General features: G+C 34.8%; 2 protein-coding genes across 5 annotated transcripts in view; one reads left to right on the forward strand and one right to left on the reverse strand.

The window, feature by feature from the left end:
- Positions 1-575: 575 nt before the first annotated feature.
- The window catches only part of PARPBP (PARP1 binding protein), a 42,404-nt gene continuing 21,700 nt past the window's right edge, over positions 576-21,279 (reverse strand). Inside the window, exons 6-10 of one of the 4 annotated variants that reach the window (XM_054631466.2) lie at positions 18,979-19,162; positions 14,675-14,853; positions 13,375-13,456; positions 4,530-4,671; positions 576-3,862 (exon numbers count right to left, since the gene is read on the reverse strand). In XM_054631466.2, coding sequence (XP_054487441.2) covers positions 3,558-3,862; positions 4,530-4,671; positions 13,375-13,456; positions 14,675-14,853; positions 18,979-19,162 — 892 coding nt within the window. In that variant the 3' untranslated portion in view covers positions 576-3,557. Of the gene's footprint in view, positions 3,893-4,529; positions 4,672-11,690; positions 11,785-13,374; positions 13,457-14,674; positions 14,854-18,978; positions 19,163-21,279 lie in introns of those variants that run through there. The other 3 variants (XM_054631465.2, XM_077178270.1, XM_077178271.1) reach the window with 3 other exon arrangements.
- Positions 1,925-3,268, forward strand: PMCH (pro-melanin concentrating hormone). Its single transcript, XM_054632301.2, has 3 exons — positions 1,925-2,231; positions 2,727-2,928; positions 3,148-3,268. Exons 1-3 carry the CDS (start codon positions 1,980-1,982, stop codon positions 3,195-3,197), a joined length of 504 nt encoding a protein of 167 aa, XP_054488276.2. The 5' UTR covers positions 1,925-1,979; the 3' UTR covers positions 3,198-3,268.

Raw genomic sequence — 21,279 nt, forward strand, 5'->3', positions numbered from 1 at the left:
AAAACACACATTGCATATCTGCAGGTGAACAAATGTTTTCTGCCTGTTCAGAGCACTTGATAAGTCATTGAATCTACAGACATGTGCTCTAGATTTCTTGGCAGCCTAGTTAGACGCTTCTACTCATTATCATTCACAATCACCTTGGATCTTCAAACCTTAAAAATTAACAACTACTTCAAGATCCTGGGGCAAGTAGCATAAGTTTGCCCTGTCAAACATATTCCTTCACTGACATCAGCTTGTGTCTCACAGTAGAAAACCAGCCAGACACTGTAGCCAGACAACCTGAATGATCCAGGTCAGTTGTACTCCTTGGAGCTGTGCTTTGTATTAAATGACAGAAGCATTAGAAAGTGAGCCCCATGTGAGATGCTGCACACCTGTGGGTGCCAGAAGAGCTCCAGAGGAGCAGAAGCTCCTGCCATCTACACAATTACTGGGCTGATAGCTTGTTTTCTAACTCTTAATTGGTAGACCAACATATGAAAAAGAACAGCTTGCTGCCACCACAGCTCCAAAGCACTCCTGTTCTGTCAAGGCTGAGTTAAATGAAAAGTACCTGCAAGAGAGCATACATGGCTTCTGCTTTATTAATTGAACAAAACTGTACAAATACTTAACATGAGGGAAAAATAAAAATTATTGGATAAGTATTAAACCACATATGATCAACTCTCAAATTTGTCTCCTCTGTAGCCAGACAGTTAAAGTCAAAGGAAAGAAAACACTTCAATTAGCCAAAGGCAAGTACAGGCTCCATAACAAGAAAATGAAAATAATGAGAAGCCACAATTCTGTTTGTGAGAGATGCTTTGCCTAGAAATGAACTTCTCATTTGGAGAAAAGAGGGTACACCAAAAATGTTTCTTAGTCAAAATCTGCTTAGTCTGGCATGACATATTTTCCCATGAAATGTCTTACCAAGAAGTTACTTTGGCAAGGCAGGTACTTTTCCAGGAAGTTCAGCAGGGAATAGTGGCCAATTTCCTGGTGCTTTGCCTTGAATAGCAGCATGGTCCCCTGCACTAAGCTAAAGGATGAAACATGAAGCACTGGCTAAGAGGCACACAGCCAATGAATGTGTGGTTTCTATCACCAGCATTAACACATTAGCTAAATTTCAGCTGGCCCTATTTGCTTTCCAGATAAGGCAAAAAACCCCAAGCCAAACAAAAACAGCCAACAACAACAACAAAAACCAGCCCCACACAACAACAATGCAACAGTAGTATGCAGAAACATTTATATTTTCTTCCACAGGGTAAAAAATACATTTCAAAGACATTTTAAATGAAAAACTGAAGTTTACTCTCTAAATTCTTAGCAAGCATATTTGACTATATTTGTAGCAGAGAAAGGTCCACTTTCAGTAAGAAAACACAAACATAGTTAATTAGGTACAAATAAATATTTCTAGCCATTAGCTCTTTGGTATAATGCATAACAGACATCAAAATACAAATTAATTATTTCAACTTTAACATGGTAGCAGTCTCAGCCATCATCAAATTTCCAGAATTTCAGCTCTTCTGTGAATCCAGTTTCACAACTATGATGCATCAAACAATCCCTTTTACTTATGTAGATTAGTTCCTCCTCTTAAATTGCCTTAACCAGAGGTAAGGCTTTATAAACAACTCCAATGGACATCACTTTTTCTGTGAACTTTGTCATATTGATCCACCAAAAGAAACTAATCTGTTCTAAAAACATACAAAGAAACAAAGTAGGTATGACAAAGAAATGTTTTAGTTCTAAACAGATGGGATTAGGAGGATTATAGAAAAGGTTACTCCTTGATATGAGTCATTTTAAAAGCATGAACTCATCAGCCATTGAAGTAGTTTCCATTCAACCTGTAAAATATATAAAGTGTGCCATTCCAGAAATGGAAAACATAATTATTTACCACTGGAAAAGATTTCTTAGAATTTGAGAAGTGCCAAACCTATATGCAAGTGTTAAATAACTAAAAAATGTGCATCTCATCATATATCCTAATTCTCTCCCTTCTCTCTCTTTTTTCTCAAGGTTTTCTACTCTCTCTTTCAAAGTCTCTGCAAGAGGTAGAGGATGAAGATATGTTGCTTGCTGCTTTAAATCTAGGAAAAACTCTACAAAACGGAGATAAAGGTATGAACAGAGGAGCTCTACCTTTGCTGAAGTACCACAATACTGAAGACAGCAGTGTCTTCAATGATAAGAATGCTGGAAACACGAAGTCTTTGGTGAGTTCATTTTTAAATTTTGGCTTAATTGTAAAATTGAAATTCATTTATACCCCTTTAGAAAACAAGTGCAACAATTTAAATCAATAACCAGGTAATTATATAAAAATACCAGTTCAACATAACATAGTCAAGAAAAAAAATTCAATTCTATATATCTAATGCCAAGATTCTAAATGTGTAACTTGGAGAGTTGAATTAAATCTGATTTTCACAGACAGTAGCCAAAACTTGGAGAATGGGGGTTAGGGGTGGGGGGGGTAGGGATAAGAAGAAACCTCTATTTATATTTGATGATGTCCCTATATGCAGCAACAGGTTTTTAACTTTGCTAAACGTGGGACTCATTATTTAATTATGTCCATTACACCATTTTGGCCGAGGATGCAATACAGGTCATTACTATTAAGGTATGATTTTGAAACATAAAATAACTGCACTGTTGGAACATAAGAAACAAAATAAAGATAAACCTCTTGTCTTCCCTCAAAACAGGACAGAGGTTCCAGGCATGATTTCTTCAATCATGTTATGCCAATCAACTTGGGAAGAAAGCAACTACCTTATCCTGCACTGAAGGGAGCCATAGCTTTTCCAGCTGACAATGAAATTCAAAATAGTGAGTCAATACAGGAAAGAGAGACCACAGATGAAGAAAATTCAGCTAAATTACCTATTGGAAGAAGAGATTTTGAGAGTAAATATATTTTATTTTTACACAGAAAATTACTTCACTCTGGTAAAGTACAGTGCAATGTCAATATAGCAATTTGGTAGAGATTCATTTAAAGACTCCATGACTGTTATGATTTGTCGCATGGGGGAGGGAGCATTTGTTAAATTAATATTTCCAGAAGCCATAAGAATTCTGGTTCTTTGATGATTTAAACTTTGAAGCTCTTTTTCTCTCCTGTAGTCCTCAGGTGTATGCTGGGAAGAGTCTATCGACCTTGTTGGCAAGTGTGAAAACTGCTTATCCCCACCACCCTCTCTGAAGATTAAGCATTTTATTCTGAATTTAATGTAATTTGGAGCTACTGAGTCTTAGTGTAACTGCCCATACACATCCAAAAATCATTTTCCATTGCATTGTAGAGGGATACATAATTCATTACCAAAAATACCAGTGTAATCATTAACAATGTACTGTTATTAAAAAATAAAATACTTCAGCATAATCCAGACTTGTAAGCAATTGTCTACTATAATATACAAGCTACTTTCAATTATTTACATATGAAAGGAAGTAATTCATAAATTTCACCTGTTTTCTTGCAAAATTTTACATCTGTCAACATATATGTATGTGAAAAAAAAAACAAAAACTTAGACTTGAAAAAAGCGAGTTAATTTTGCCTGACCAGCAATCAACTTATTCTTACTTGCAGTTTTGGTCTGTTTTCTTTTTCCACCAACTTTGCTGTCCAATTCCTTCTTAGAGCTGCTTGAAGTCTTAAGTCTTTTAGTATTTTTTTGCAAAGATGGTTCACTTTCCTTGTCACAGATTATTTTGTCATTATTCAAATCCATCTGTTCATTCTCAGAGCTCTTGTTCCTTGGCTGACAACTCAGCTTTCCCATTTCTGTATAACTTCTAGTCTGGTGAACACTTTCAGAAATAGTTCCAAGCCCTGGTACATCAAGACATGAATTTGGACCTTCTGTCATGTAAGAATATCAAAAACATATGTGAGGAAATAAAAAGTTACCTGGGAACACACATCCTTTTTCTATAAGGACTGCCATGTTATTTTTTTTAATCAAAAATAATGTATTACCAATAAAACAAAGCTATGCTTGTCATTGCTATTAAATTTGCTATGTGCTCGTAAGTGCATTGCCAATTTAAAATTATATTGCTCAAAAACATGTAAGAACTAACTTAGGGAAGTGGATTTATAACTTTAAGATATTGGAAGAGAGGGTTAAAGGGCATAGAAATTTTATATATTATATAGCTTGTAGTGCAGTAAAACAAATTTTCCCCCCTTTTAATGGCAAAAATATAAATTGCACTTGGCTTACTTTTGTAGAATAAGAACAAATATGTCACATATGCAACATATATCACTTTTTTATTGCAAGATAGCATCAACACACTTTTCAAACATTTATATTTTCAAAGCATTGGCACTACAATTTGATTGCAAAAAGATTTAACTGGCATATGAGACATGGAGAACAATGAGACATTTTTGTTCCTTTTCTTGAAAATATTTGAATTATACTAAAGGCTTCTTGGATAGCATTTAAAGTATTACCCATCACATTTATTTATTCAATCCTACCACAGCTTACCTGTGGGCTTTCCAGCTTTTAAATGTTGCTTTGGTACAGGATGTTTGCAGGTTGGAATTGCACAGGAATGCTGACCATTCATTTCACTCAAATCATTTTTATACGTACAGGCAAACTGGGATTTAATTGAAGATTGCTTCATCTGCAAATACCAATCTGCTATTAGCTTCTATAATTTAAAAAAGTGAAAGACAACACCAGCCAAGACTTGTATAATAATGAGCTTTACCATTCTTTTCACATTAAATACCAGAAAAATGGATATGCTCACATTAAAGAGGAAAATTAGATATTAATTTACAAAGCATAAGGGCTTTCAAGAATAATCATTTATTATTCTATTAAAAGTACTAAAATAATTCAAAACTATTTTTTTCAGCTCTTTCAGAAAGGTACACATTAACTCTTAGATCTTCAAATTAAAGTTTTCTGTCTTAAGTTAGCCCTGTCTTCTGATAGGGCTGTTTTGAGTAGGTGTTGCAGCTACTACAGTCAATTTCCATACTTCTGCTGCTCATCATCTGTACTTCTATATGAAAATACCAAGTACTATTTCAGATATCGCATTTATTCACAAAACAAAGCCATTTCACCACTGAATGCCAATGTCTAACTCCTCATTTGCCAAAACATACCCATTTAGCTCAAGTCCCAGGTAAAATTTCCTCAGCTTATTCTTAAGTTACAGCTTCACATCAGCTGAGAATTTCGGGTCAAGCATTATATTTTCTGTACAATTGACCATAAATGGTATAGGTTCTGCAAGACAAATTCTGCCCTCACTTCCATTTGAAAGTGCTCTGGATTATATGAATTATATTGAAAGACATAGCACAGAGCAGATAATTACAATACTGGATTTTTAGCTAATAATTCCATCACATCAAGCACAGGCAAATTTAAATCAATTTGAGCTGAACAGGTGCTTCAGTAAAAGCATCAGGGAAAAGAACAAGTAATAAGCACTGTTACGAAATAAATATTACTACATAAATAGATGGCAGGAGTGATTTGTTGAATAGGAAGTTTACTGACATTTTTCTGATTAAAAGGTTTGCATTATGCAAGTCTACTTTTCTTCTTAGCACAAGCAAAATTAAACCTTGCAGTTCAGATTTGACCCTTAGAGATATACTTTTCTTCTAACTTAAATTCTCAGATTTAGACAGAGAAAGAGAATAATGTTCCCAGAAACCTCCTTTCCCAGAGGAAGTCATCCACAAAATTCAGTAACAATTGATGCCACTTTGATCAGATCCTGCTTTCCTACATATAGGGTAACAGACTTGAGCCTATCACTGAGATGCAACCTAGATATCTCTTCATGGTACTGCTGTTGGCCAAGTGAATACACTGAGTATTTGGTAAAAAAATACCTCATTTATTTACCAAAATATAGTTGTTCTTTCTGGTTCAATACACCTGGACATACATTGTTTTACTTTAATCCTCAGTATACCCTTCAAGAGTCAAAAAGACCAAGTCTTCCCTGTTGTCTATCACTCTCAAACTGCAATTTATTTGGGCCAGATAACAGACTGGGAAAGAAAAGGAGATTTAACAGGGCAAACTAGCAAGCCTGACTCTCAAAAACTCAAATGTCTTCCTAGTGTTAATCTACTTTGTACTTTAAAATATTTACCACAAAAGAAGACTACATACATAGACATTTACAAGGTTTGTATGCTTCAAGATTATGCCTCAGCTCACTGACTGTAAGTAGAATTATAGAATATGCTGAATTGGAAGGGACCAACAAGAACCATCAAGTACAGCTCCTGGCCCTGCACAGGACACCCCAAGAATCACACCACATGCCAGAGAGCATTGTCCAAACACTTCTTGAATTCTGTCAGGCTTGGCAGTCCGACCATTACCCTGAGGAGCCTGTTCCAGTGCCCAATCAACATTCAGGTGAACATCTTTTTCCTAATTTCCAACCTAAACCCCTCAAAAAGCTTCATGCCATTCCCTTGTGTCCTATTGCTGGCCACTTGAGAGTAGAGATCAGAGTCTGCACCGCCTCTTCCTCTCTACAGACTGTATATGTCATTTTATTCTTTTCAGAAAGTGTTTTGAAGGATAGAGCAGCTGTCTAATTTAAGTTTAGTGAACATCATATTGTACAATTACAATATTAAGGAGATACAGGACTTCCATTTCCTTTCAGCTTCAGGTTACTGTTATATTAATGAAAAATATTTTCCAGTACTTGATATGTTCTTGAAAAAACTTCATTTTAATCCTTTACAAATTCCTCAATTCTCAATTATTGTTCAGTAAATGACACACATCAAAAATTATGCAACTTGAACGGCTTTCTATCACATTCATATTGCAAGAGGCAAATAAGCTACAATTTTGCAAAGTTGATTAACCTATAATAAATACAGCATGAAGAACATAAAATTTGAGCAAGAAAGCCTGACAGTTCCCATTCTATAACCAACAATAAATGCAATTATTTTTTTATAAACAACAGCATTTCTTTTTACCACTCCCATCTTTCAGTTCACTGATTCAGTTTGTAGGGATAAAATATGTGGAGTCAATAGACAGAAGTCAAGCTCAAACACTGAAAAACTCACAACATAAACCCATCTGTGTTTCAACTTCACTGAAGCTTGAAATATGTCTATTGCATCACATACCAGTCAGGCATTTGCAAACAGGACACAAAGCCCTACCAAATCAGATTGTGGATGCTACAACTAATCTAGAGGGTGTATATATAGTGTAAGACACCTTTGTTGAAGCAGTCAAACTTCTCAACTGGTCTAGGAACATATATCCACTAGTATAAAGAAATATACTACAGTTCCATACTGTATTACATTGGTTGAAGTAGCAATAAGCACATTTTATTGTGAAGCACATTTTAACAGCCTGAAGGCAGCACAAAGGAACACAAGTCTATCGCTGAATTAGAAAGTAGAGCTTCACTGGAATGTTTTTAAGAAGAAAGATCAACCTAAAATTTACTTGAAGCACACAATAAAACCTGTCAACAGCTTAAAAAAGCTCACAGAAAAAAGGCCCTTAGAGTTCTTTTATACTAAATTCCCTAAAATTCACTGTTTTAAGAGCACCACACCAATGACCCACAGCTCTGGGAGAGAAAAAAATGTTGGGAGATCAGTGTGCAGAGTAGCTGCACACACTCAGCACACACAAAAATGGCACACAATGAACTCAGCCTTACTATTCCTTCTCCTCTTCACAAGAAAGTTGGATGTTGCTCTTATCCCCATACAAAGAAATGTTCTGCTGCATTTCAGAAAAAAAAGGTTCACTGTTACCACTCTTCAGCTGGGAGAAAGTAGGATAGAATTTACAACTGTTTCAGCACAGGTAGGTCAATTAGAAGTCCTAATAAGCAGACAAAGTAGTATATTCTCCCTCCTTAACATCTGTATCTAGAGAAAGCTTTCAGTTGTTCAAGATGCCCATATAAAACATTTGCTTTTATGTGAAATATTAATGGTGCATGCTCTATTTATTTCTAAAAGTTAGATTATAATCTGTTCCAGATCTCCTTCCAGCATCTGCATACAGACAGTACTGCCAATATTTAGTCACTAAGAATGTTGAGATTTGGTTTTTATGCACTGGAATGGCATAATAGAATTTGAAAACCTACATCAGTAACAACAAACACATGTTTTTATTTTCTAGCCAAACAACTAGAGTACTATTTAGAAGGGAAAAAAAGATAGAAAGAAAATAAATTTTCTCCATCCTTACCCTTGTCCTTTGAGAAAAAAAATATTCAAGGTAAGTTGAAAGAGGAAGTTGAAAAAGGGAAAGGAGTAAAAAGGGACAAGTAACAAAATAATAAATTATATCTTCATCAAGCCAAGGCATGTTATTAAAAAATATCCTTGATATCTCAGGAAGGCTTTTATTGTACTGCAACAATCAATTTTTTTTTAGCACGATATTGTACCAGTCTTTTGCTATCCCAAAATAACCTGCTACTGTTTTGAGAACATAAACCCCAAATCACCTCATTAGTGGCTTTCAAACAAAACTCACAGCTATGGACACTAAACAAAGTAGTTTAGGGGTCTTGTAGAAATAAAAATGGTATTTTCTACACAAATGTGGTTTATCAACTGACACAAAGTCTTTCCTCAGATTTTGTGCTGAACATGTAACCTTTTCATTCTATTTACTTCCCTCCTCTACTAAACTACCAATCAACTTTGGTGTTCTCCATACTTATATTGCACTAAGGAAACAAACATTTCTTGCAACAATAGATGAGACTACTACCTGAAGAAGATTGTTTTCTCTATTACTATGACTCTTCTGTTCACAATTACAGTGGGCATACAAAAAAACTCTTGATAACTTCCTGTTAATAGTTTTCCAAGTCACAGTTTATTTGTACTGGAATCACAAATAGGCAAAACAATTCTCTCAAGTAACAGCATTTAGAGAACTAAGCTATGAAAAATAACAGCAGTGCATGAAGCTAGATATTAAGTCATTTTATAGAGACATGAAAAAGTCACATGAGAAAGGCAGACCAGGATTTTTGCTTTTTTCTTGGAAGGATTTCTATACACAGTAAAATTACAATGAGCTTCAAGCATGCCAAGATTTGTTAGAGTTCTTAAGCCACAAATTCTTCTTAAAACTAGATCTGCAGCCATGTTCCCAACTGGAGGGAAATAGTGCCTCATATAGGAAAGGTTGTCTCCGGTTACATTAAGAAATAAACCGCACCAAACTACTGAAAGTCCTTGCAGCTGTTTCAGGGTAAGTCTGCTAACAATGCAGCAGGCTTTCTAAAACAATATATCAAAAGGCCAAAACAATCTTAACTTTACAAAAAAAGAACTGTTGCACTCTCATATGTTGCATGCTTACAGCCTAATAACTTTGATTCTTCAGTTCTCAGTTCTGAAGTTCTCAGTTCCACTCAATCCCATTAGTTCAGGAACAGGATTTCACCTACAACTTGAAAGTCTCAATATTTTGCAGTGCAAAAAAAAGATGAAAATCTTATTATGCAACATTTTTGTGGTCCTAAGTTGCTCCTCAGCCTAAACAAAGCAGGTTATTCTAACAGCCTGTTCATTCCCCTCTCACACCACTAACCAGAGCTTTTAATAACCCATTGAAATCTACAAAAAAACTAGTCAACAACAGGTTTCTACTCATTTCACATAAATAGAAATATGATTCAAAAAAGCAGACATAAAGCTGGATGAATCCTTTTCAGGTAAAACAACTCTCTCCTGTCCAATTAAGCTTCTTATGTATTTCAATAAAGCAGACAAGTGACATAACAAGGACAGCTGACAAGTGACATAACTCAATACATGTTCCACAGACCTTTCTGAATTAAAGACTCCTGCTACAAAATACTATTCACCAGAAGACATTTCACTTAAACAACAGATAAACTAGAAACTAAATTGGTTCCCAAAGGAAAAACCAAGTTTCATATTCTTATTCTTACCTACTTCTGCTAGAGGAAATTAAACAATGCAACATGCTTGTTTCCCCAGACTTCTTTCTCATCAAGCAATAAGAGCAACAGCTTTGCTTCCCAACAAATGCCAATATAGTTAGGTTGTATTTCTGTGTTTCTTCCAGTGTTTAATGAGGATTGAAAGACAAAAAATATTTCTTTGTCATTCACGGTTGCCAAGAATTTGTTTTGGCACAATGGAAACATCCACAAGATTTATTTTATTTCTGAACACCAATTCCAGTTCATAGCTACCTGTTTATTTTATCCACTGTCCTTATTTTTAGATATTAAAACACATAGTGATGATGTGCCCTAGGTCTAAATATTATCAATCTGCATTCCTCCACATAATTCCACAGAAGCTGAGAACTCAGATCCTCTTAAAGAAAGAGAGCAAAACAAATTTTATCTCTTGCTTCATTAAAATTTCATTTTTAATTAAGGTGTTTCTGTTTTTTCTTTCTAAATTTGCTTAAATTTCTTCGTTTAGATATAGGGACTCAGCATACAACCAAACTAATCACCACTACTGAGTTTTTCTTCCCTTCTCAAATATCATGGAAAAGGTAACTTTTATGGGATAAGTCCTAATAAGACATCCTTAGCTTATACTGTAGACTAACCACCTAACACCTATCAGAGGCAGCACGGTAAAAAGGCATTTTGGGCAGTCTTTTGGAACTAAAGTTACCATCACACATATGGCAAAAGAAACTTCTCTGAAGGATCACAGATATTGAGAAGAAACATTAGATTGCTACTCCCTTACTCAAAAAAAAAAACAAAAAACCTGGTATCTCCTGAATCATTTGCTGACATGAATACACTATGCATAACAAAATTTGTAACTGTGAATTTAACAAGCAACCTGTACTCATTTCAAGATGTTTGCATGGAATAATAAGGGAGACTGACACTCAGTGTAACAAGGTGGTAAATATTACTACAGCACTTGAGATCTACAGCTATGGAGAAGGAATTCTTTGTGCCAGGTGCTGTACAGTAAGTACAGAGCAAAATTTATTTCTGCCAAGAGACATCACAATCCTAGACAAGAAATATATGGATTCACAGTGAAAGGAACTGAAATTAGTCACTGTAATGGGCATTTACCTCAACAAAAAGCACTACTAAGATGCGGGGAGAGGTTGATTTAAAGGTACTGAAAAAGGTTTGAAAGGAGTATAATGAGTTCTGCAGATATCTATAGGAAATCCCTTCAGCCATAAGAAACAGTATAAAAGCTAAAAGGGTTCAGATGAAAATTAACAAATGAACAACAAAGACTGGTACTGCAGGCTGAATATAAGCAAGGACAGACCAAAGCAGCAAATCAAATAACGAGTGGATTCAGACAGGCTAAAACAAGTAGCTTATATGTACCACAACTTAAAGGAACAGACTGAGATAGAAACAATAGGATGGCATCTAGTGTCTAATCACTTTGGTAACAATCTTTTGAACAGTAATCTTGGTGAATGAACGTGGGCTAAAGTTGCAACTATCAAGTCCAAGAAAAACATACAGCAGCACATCAAAAAGTAAAATGAACACGTAGTAAATTACACTTGAGTAGATATAGGGGAAAATATTCCAGAAATGCCATGGTGTGAAAATAAAGCATGTAAAATATCTTCTTCACTGTTACAGAAATACACCAGGAAAGACAGACCTACCACCTCAAGATCAAGAGCTGGGTATCCACAGGATAGTGTAGAATTAACAGAAGATCCCAATTTTGACAAAAGGGACACTTAGGTCACTCAATCTCTGAATTGTTGATACATGAAGTTTTGTTTGTAGACGTGTGCAGCACAAAGAAGGTACAGAAAGAGAAGAGAAAAATACAGACTTAGAATATGGAGAAGTAGAAACATGCAAAAGAAACTAGAAATAGTTAGAGAGGTAGAGAGAAAAAAAATAAAATGCAATATCAACATTTTAAGAAAGAAGTAGGATTTTATGTGAGAGGGTGGAAATCAAAAATGAATGGCAGAGAAGTGAGCCTTAGTTATAAAAGTCGTTAGTTGTTCGGCAACAACCATTTTAGTTGACTTGTATTTTTGCTTGTTTCTGTTAAAAACATGTCAAACCACCTCAAATGTGACAGGTAATTACTTTTAGATAATAATTTTTGCACTTTGATATTGAACACAACTGATCGTGTAGCCAATTACAAAAGTTTCATTAAGAGAATTACGTATTTCAACATTTTATACAAACATCATGACATTTTTGCTATTTGATGAGTAAAGCTGCAATTTAAATGTTGTTTACATAAAATAAAGATCCTTTATAAATTTTTCATAATTTCCCTCTAAGTTTTAAACTAAATTTCACCCTAATTAGTGCATGTATCCAAAATGCTCGTCATTGACCCAACCTACAAAAAAGGACTCAGAATGAAGTTGAAGCACATTTAAAATGCATGCTGAAAATACTGACAGTGCTTTTCATTTTGATGTCTCTCTACTTCTTAGACATGCACTATGTGTTCAAGTTTATCTAATGTCCAGTGAAAGATATTTTCCATGGTGCTGTTCTAGAACCAGTTCTGATGGCTTGGAACACCTCTTCCAAACATGCTAATTAGATTTGTGTTTTTAAATATTGTCGAGACTAAGTCTGTAAAAAATATTATGCCACTACTTTTATTTAGCTTTCTGTTGAAATACTGCAGAAGACAAGCTCTGTCTCCATTCATAGTCCCAACAATCAAGTTTGCCTATTTTAAGGAAAAATACTTTGTAAAAATGCAGTGCACTGAAAGACAGCAATTTTCAGAAATATTGTTCTTTTGAATAGAGCCCCTCACAATACCAATGTGCTCCTGTAAAGTTCCTTTTCATCTACAAAAGCAAACATTAGCATCTTTATTTTATTGTTCACAAAATAATGTTATAGAAATGCCCTCAGATTGGTACAAATAAAAAGCATCAAAAGAAAAACCACAATGAAACCATCACTATTACACTTTTTCAATATCTATTTTATCAGAACTAAAATGAGGTGCCTGTATTCAGTTTTATCTCTGTTTTCAGATAGCTTGGTTTATTTCTATGGTCCTGAAATACACAGATAGGTAAATGAAGAGAGATTAATTCAGTACACCTTCACTAAGAAATCTTCATTAAGAAGTACTTCTAAGTTTAAAGCCTCCCTCTTCTGGAGTTTTAGATATTTCTATTCATATGACAATACTGCTCTAGTTGGGCCATTTCCACAGTTTCATCACAATTACATTTCTTTAGCTATGGGATGAAAATCTCAGATACCTGGCTGAATTGTAACACTGCTACTATTATTTTATCACTATTATTACAATGCCTCTACATTTGCATAGCAATTCCTACAGAGTACCTTAATTACTTTTTCATCCATAGATTTCAGAATACGTTGTCTAAGAGGTTTTGGAGAGGAGCCACTGGATCGTGCTGGAGATCTATATCAAAAAGAGAAGTATTTAGGATATGTAAAAGCAATTCATTAATAAAAACTGTTGCCATACAAAGTTCCTCAGAAACAGAAAGGCAAATACCTTTACTTGCCAAGCTTTATCTTATTTTCTACTTTCTTAAGGAACAGCATACACTGTGACACCTCAAAAGAGGACAAAGAAACCAAATCTACAGTTCCATTTTCTGGTACTCATTTTGCAGTGTGTTTCCAATATTGTAGTTCTGCAGACACAATATTATTATTATTTGTAATGCTAGTGATGATCCTCTAAGCCACCATTCTACTTACACCCTCCTGAATAGCATCTGGTTGACATTCAATATAGTTTTCCACATATTTCACACAAAATGTTTCCACTCTCTTACATGTCATTATGCAAGCAGTTACATACATCAAGGAAAAAATTTGATGCCTATAATGAAAAAAATTAATGATGCATATAAAGGGGAAGTTTTTTGTCTTGAAATAAGAACTAACCTATGCATATGTAAGTAATTACTTCTCTGTTTAAGGTCATGGCATATCAATGTGCATATGAGGACAGGTTCTTCAACAATAATTCATTATTTATTTAGCTCATTTTGTCCAATTTTTCATAAATAAAATTTGGTTTGTTTATCTTGTTCTTTATTTTGTTTATTTCTACCTGTCTGTGGTGCAAAATTTCTGCCAGCCTTGCAATGATTCTCCTATTTTAATTGCCAAAATACATAGCTTCAAAATAGCTCCATCATGTTACTGTCTACACTATTGGTCTGGTTCATGAATCCTCTTTGTAACCAATGATTCTTTGTAACCAAATCCTCAGCATCCTGTTTTTTCAACAACTGATGATTCCTCATGACCTGTGACCAAATCAATCATCACTGCTTCTTCAGTGCATGGATAGGTGAGTTTCTTTGTCAGTGCCCACAGAAATGGGTTTCCAGTGTCCTTCATAGAGTTTGTGCAGCCCAGAAATGTACTATATCAAAAAAGCCATGTTACAGAACTATCTTGAAAATAAATACAAATGAAGACTTAGAAAACTTCTGAAAACTTGAAACTGTTCTAAAGTTGCTTTCCCTTTACGTCTAATCTCACAGCAGACCGCACGCTGGTTATTTGCTTTGTGTAAGTAACATCAATGCTTTGTTAGACTCAGATCCTTAAAAAAGTCACAAACAAAGTAACACAACAAAAGCAACCTCCTAATACTAACCTGAAGAGTGTCAAAACAGAGGTGATGCCACACAAATTTAAGCTTTCATTGTCGCACAACAGATCTGCTTTGTTCTGGGTAGGAGGACTGACAGCTTCTTCATCCAGAAGAACTAGCAAGACTTTTACAGTATCTCTGCCATAATATGCAGTGCCATGATTTATGGAATGCAATTTTGGCTGAAAGTAAATGAAAAGGGAACATAAAACAGCAAAGTTCATCAAGCCAGGCCAATAGTTCGGCTCCAAAATCAATCTACATCAGCACAAGGTGTGAGAATGCCCTCCTTCCCTTTTGCAGTACGGGGAATTTATGCAGAATTTCTCCACGGGAAAATTTTTCTCATCCCAAGTAGTTAGTGGAGTTTAGATCACTGACAGCTACATGTACACACTGATGAGCAAATCACAGAAAAATATATAAACCTGTGCTGAAACTGTGCAGCAGAAATGAACCTTCTATTTTCTGGTACACAAACACATTCTGGTGAAGTCCAACCACTCTGACTAACAATCTGCTAAAGCAGTTGGTTAAAAGTGAGATTTCCATCAAGATTTGACAACAGAGGTACGTGGCATAATTTCCTGTTGTTTGAGTGAATTCCCCACGATTTTCCACAAGAATAAAGAATTCCTTAAAGAAAAAAATCAGTCCGCATCTGGAAGTGCTCAATGCAACAGTCAGCAGTACAGATGGAGAAATCCATAGCCACTGTGGGACTTAAAATATCTTGAAAGTTGCTATATTTTTCTTTGAAGGTACTAGGAATTCCACAGAGAAATTTAGGGCTTAATACACAGTGGTAGTTATTTAAAAACTATAGGCACTCTTACAAATACACAGAAACATTGAATACTTTGACTTTATTCTGAAGGGCAAGACAAGCAATGAACTGCATTTATCTAATCAGTTAACTGCTTTTAAACACAGTCTTGAAAAGATCAAATTCTATTTTTCTCTCTATTTGATTACATCAATTAGTGTATGTAGCTTTCAAGAAACCATAGCAACACATGTCAGTCAGCTACTATAAGTTATAATCAATAGCTAGAAATAGCAATTACAGAAATGGTTGTTACTTGGCTTTATAGAATTGGCCTATTTCAGTACCATTTAATTTCCTCAAAATTTATGCTGAACCTCTTCAGTCATTACATCACCATAACATAGATTTTTATTAAATGTCATGTGTGCCATTGTGAATTTGTCTTAATGCAAGGAGTACAAACTTGGCATCATCTTGACTGATAATACACAAAGAAAAAAAAAATCTATAGAAATAACTTTCAGAAATCTCAAGTACAACACCAGAGCCTTACTCTCTGTACTAACCATGGACAAAAGTCCAAGGCAAAATAAGAATTCTAGGTAAGACAACAAAAAGAGCTCGGTAAGACAAAAAAAATCATGCTTATAAATAAGCCTAATCATGAATCAAATTATTTTTTAAAATAAAATGGTTACAGCCAGACTTCATTTACAGTAGTAATTTTCTTAGGAAGAAATAAATCATAATTCCTATTAGTCACTCATGCAGGCTTCAACATAAAATAGTTCTTCCTGCTGCATAAAGTAATAACTTCTCCTGGAGCTCTAGATTCTTATAAACCAGGTATTTGCAGGAAAACTGAGCAATGATGGAAGAAAATTGTCACTGCGAGGAGAAATGCAAATATTTTTCTAATGAAGTTACACTTTTCAGGTACATTTTATGAGGAATCAGCCCTAGCAGGAGGTAGTGGAGGCATAATTTTCTACACTTAAGATCATACCTCTACACTTAAGATCATATTTTAAGTTTGCACTCAAAGGAATTATTTATTCTCTTGCATAGGAATAAAAGCCTATCAAACCAAAACTTGAACTGAATATAGATCATTTTTTTCTGAATAACTATAGCATCAGGGGGCTTTCTTATTAAGTGAAATCAAAACAAAACCCCCAAGCTCTATGTAAGAATCAGAACATCAATGTCTTCTGTCCTGAGATCTTAAATAGAACAACACAGATGCTCTAATTTCCAATAGAGGTTGAATTAATTTGAAAAACTAATATTGGACTTTTTCAATTTTTCTTTCTCTTTTCATACAAAAGGCAATCTACCCCTCCATATGTTTAAGTAACATCCACACCAAGTGGTTCCTCCACACCAAGTTCCACTAAAATATGCCATTTGGTATCACTATTTAGCATTTGTCTAAGCTCCCTTTCCCACTTCAGCTCTCTGAATCATATGCTTAAGGATAATTGTTAAAACAAATTCATCACAATTTTCGCAGACTTCACTTAAATCAATCAAAAGAATTCCCCACACCAAAATAAACACGATGATGACAAAGGCAAACAATTTACACACATTCTACCCCTCATCCCTCCACAATTACAAGAAAATAAGTTTCCCCACAGTTAGTCTGTTCTCTACCAATGTTCAGTCCACATTTGCCCATTACCTCTCTCAACTACTGTCCTTATCTCTAATTCCTCAGGCCCCCCAAAGGACTGTGCTGGTTGACCCTGGTTAGCTGCCAGGTGCTCACCAAGCTGCTCTATCCTTCCTCCTCCTAAACAGACTAGGAAGTGGAAAAAATCTTGAAAAAGGCTGATGGGAGTAACATGAGGCCAGATCCCTCACTTACACATCATAAACAAAAGAGATTTGACTTTATGAAATTAATCTAATTTATTGACATTTAATCATAATGGGATCCCTTTCTTCTTCTTAACTTTTCTACCTCCTTCCCTCAAATGGCACAGGGGGATGGGGAATGAGGATTGCAGCCAGTTCCTAACACTTTGTCCCTTCTGCTGCTTCTTCCTTACACTCTTCCTCTTCTTCTCAATGTGGAATACCTCCCAGGGGATACAGCCCTTCATGAACTTCTCCACTGCAGGTCCTCCCCACATCATCAGGATACAACCATCTTTGCCATCTTCTGCCTCAACAAGGATACTGCTAAACATTCCTACAGAGTCATCAGACTGAATTTCTGGAGAACAGTAAGCAATAAATATTTTGGAAAAGCAACAGTGAATTTCTCTGAAGAATGAAGTTTTAATAAAATGCTTTTACCTGGCTTATAATGATCTACATGATTTTTAAAAATTTTGTTGGTAACACAAGTAGCTAAATAAAGACAGACCTGATGATAGTTATAATTTTCTCATATGGGAAAGAGAAACAAATAGAAGGACATGAAAGGGAAACACGGCAATACACTGAACAAATATTCATAGCAAACAGGAAAATGAGGTTGAAATATATATCCAACATACTCAGTGGAAACACACATTTAAACCAGCTTAACTAGCCAATAGAGTCTGGCTGGTTTTACCTGTCTTAAAAAAGAAAAAGGATACTGAAGGTTTGATTAAAATTTGTTCAAAATCTTTTGCTACCATGGCATAAATACAATGACTTCACAAAACAAAGCATCCTAACAATTCTAAACACATTGAAGATGTCTATAATTTTTTTCAATTTGCTAGAAAAACAAATGACATTAGATATCTTATACATCAATTATGTAAAATAAAATAATTAAAGTTGGTTGATTTTTTCATCACAAAAAGATTATAATCTAAACCTGAGTAGATTCACAGTACATGAACCACAAACAGAAATCTTGTATTATGCCCTCAGCACCTGACATACACAACTTTAAATATCCTGATTCCTTCCATGAAAACAAAGTCATTAATAGCTTCATTACTGTCTTGAAACACTAAAAGAGAAAAGCTTACACATGATTGTTTGGGGCTTTAATTCCCTTCCCACTCACATTTTACCATGCTTTAGATTTCTTACATATTTAACCTTACTTTGAAGGCCTTACCCTTTGAAATACTTGATGCTGTGCTAATTAAAAACTGTGTATTTTAATAAAAAATGACTGATACATGTTCTCAAATCTTAATTCTACTTTCATGAGGTTCTTTTGTTTGGAAATTTGTTATAGATTTACTGCTTTGAAATTAATGGCAAATCTGACACTAATAAGTATCTAAATTTATAATAACTGCACAACCAAATTAAGCTTTGAAGAGTATTTTACTTGCAATTTTAAGGTAAGAAATTTAGTTTATGTAAATCAGTTCTTTGATAGCCACAGTGTAATCCTCAAGTATAAGTCTTTCAACAAGTTTAAAATCACAGCGTAGCGGAATTGACTACTTTTACACAGTTAGGAAAAAGATCATACTCTATAGATAGTCTTTTAAAAATGTAAAAAAAAACCAAAACAGGCAAAAGATTTTTGCTTTCTTATAAAGCTAAACAGTAAAGAGAACAAAAGAAGTCCCATTACCCGTGCTGGACTGACTCCAGTAGTGCTAGCAGTCGAGGTTTCCTGTTGTGAATCGATAATATTTTTAATCTTCAAATCCAAGTCTTGTACAGCTTCCTCTACTGCCTGACAGAAAGGATCCCCATTGCTTCGGCCTTTTATCAAATGCATCTTCACTGTTGACAGAATTCGCCCCCCTGCGATTCTGAAAATAGGCACAGGGTCATCTCCACATTAATCTTGGCAACACTTGAGTACACCTATTAATGCTGAACATGGCCAGCCTTCCCTGCTCATCAGAGAGAGCAGCTTTGATCTTTCAAATCAAACAGCAGCATAGATGTATTGTTTAACACAATAGTTTGCTAAAAAAAAATAATTATAAGGTAATGAATTCAGCGTTTAGTAATACTCTGAGCTGCAATACAAAACTAATGTCTCCTTAGAGGTTCAAAGAAAAGTACTTTCTTTAAACCTGTATGTACAGTTTTGCTCAAACTCTTAAGTGTAAACAAAATTTTTCACTCAAATACGCATTCCTGTTTAATATCCCATTAGATTTGAGTTTCTGTGCTTTGTGAAGGTGCTTCAAAATCCCAATCTTCTTTCAGTTTTATTCAAATAGATAGTGATTAGACCACATGAACTTCCCTATTAGCTATAAAGGCACACTCCATTAATCTCTTTCTTCAGCACATGTGTCTGACTACTTTAATTAAGATTTTGTGAAAAAGAGAATAAGCTCCTTGAGTTAAAAGCTTAACAGTTTTTTCCAGTACCTAAACAAAACAGCATCTATGTTCTACCATTGCTTTGTCCTGGGCAAAGAAAATAAAGCATTACAAGAACCACTCAGCTCTCCTATATAATAATGCATCTCTTCCCCAAAGCTTCTTTTTTTCCTAAATAAGGTTTGCAGTTCACATCAAAGCAGAAATGAGCTGTTTTGAGCAGTTATTGGCACCTACAGTAGAATTTTTAGTACATTTATGTACATTAGTACATTTATGATGCTGCAAGTGACAGTTCTGTCAATACCCCAAAGCAATGGCTTCATTACTTCAGATCATATAGCCAAGAGTGATATGACTCAGGTTTCAGCTTCCTCCAAACTTACAGGTTTCCTTCATGGTCCTGCCAGCTTACCCTAAAAGGAGACCTTGCAACTGCAAATGAAGATGTACTTTGTACACATTAAATTCTGAAGATAAATTTTAGAATTCCAGTTGGGAGAACCTTCATCAAATAAAACTCTTCATGTTTACATTCTTATAAAATACAAAATAATTGGGCAGAACTAGATAAAAATAGGAATTGAGTCAGAGGAAAAATAGTTTGTTTATATTGTTTCCACTTAAAATACATGGAGGGAACTGGGCCAGAGATCTTACTGTTTTGGCTTATTCTGGCTGAAAAAGACTCCTCTAAATAACTTGAAAAACCTGATATTAACATGAAACTTTGGGGGGGAATTGTTGTTGGTTTTTTTAAACAGGAAAATACCAAATATTTCCACACAATTCTCAACTTCAACTTTTACAGACTAAAGATTATACAATTCACATTAGATTTGCAGGCTTCATTAAACAGAAAAACTTATGCTTTGAAAAAATTTAAGCACAGCGTATGCACTTGGCCAGAAGAAAAATTACCATGTCCAGTCTCTCTGTAGGCATGTCAAGACCCATCCAGATCTTGGAAACGACAGTTTAAAAAATATAAAAAAATCTATTGTACCACTTCTCCAAACCCCACAATTCAACCACACAAGAATTAAAAGTTCAAAGGGAGGGAAAAAAAATCCACTGCAAGTTGTTAAGAGGTAAGGGGAGAGAAATGTTGAAGAAGAGTTCTGTTTCAGAGATGCATATAGGAACTGCAGCCAAGTCTCCTGATGATTCTTGCCAGACTGATCTGTTTTCCTCATTCCTAAACTTATATTTTCCAAAATCATACCTTCAAATGAGAAAAGTATTGTATTAAATGAGAACTAAACCTAGAACTTCAAGACTAATGAGCAGGTGAAGGGATTGACTAAAATTCCCTGTGAAAACCTGGTTCAGTTATTTCTGTCTACAGATATGTTGAACTTACTTGTAAATAAACAATAAATTTATTATTTCCACACATTTATACCCATATGTATCCTGGAAGAAAAAAATATTATTATACAACTAGTACTGGGCACCAGCACAGTTAATTAACATAAGCATGCCCTTAATTTAAATGCTTTGCTCTGCATGTAACTCAATTATAGAGTCATAGATTTTCAATGGGAAAAAATAAACAGAAAATATTTTTGTGAAAGATTATTTTTTTGCC

Source organism: Agelaius phoeniceus, chromosome 5 (genome assembly GCF_051311805.1).
Source record: "Agelaius phoeniceus isolate bAgePho1 chromosome 5, bAgePho1.hap1, whole genome shotgun sequence".
In the NCBI taxonomy this organism is placed as follows: domain Eukaryota; kingdom Metazoa; phylum Chordata; class Aves; order Passeriformes; family Icteridae; genus Agelaius; species Agelaius phoeniceus.

Excerpts from the sequence above, each read along its gene's own strand:
- PMCH (XM_054632301.2), top strand. The coding sequence starts at position 1,980 with ATGTGCATCTCATCATATATCCTAATTCTCTCCCTTCTCTCTCTTTTT. Across the intron at positions 2,232-2,726 it reads CTGGAAACACGAAGTCTTTG|GACAGAGGTTCCAGGCATGA; the intron begins GTGAGTTCATTT and ends CCCTCAAAACAG. Across the intron at positions 2,929-3,147 it reads TGGAAGAAGAGATTTTGAGA|TCCTCAGGTGTATGCTGGGA; the intron begins GTAAATATATTT and ends TCTCTCCTGTAG.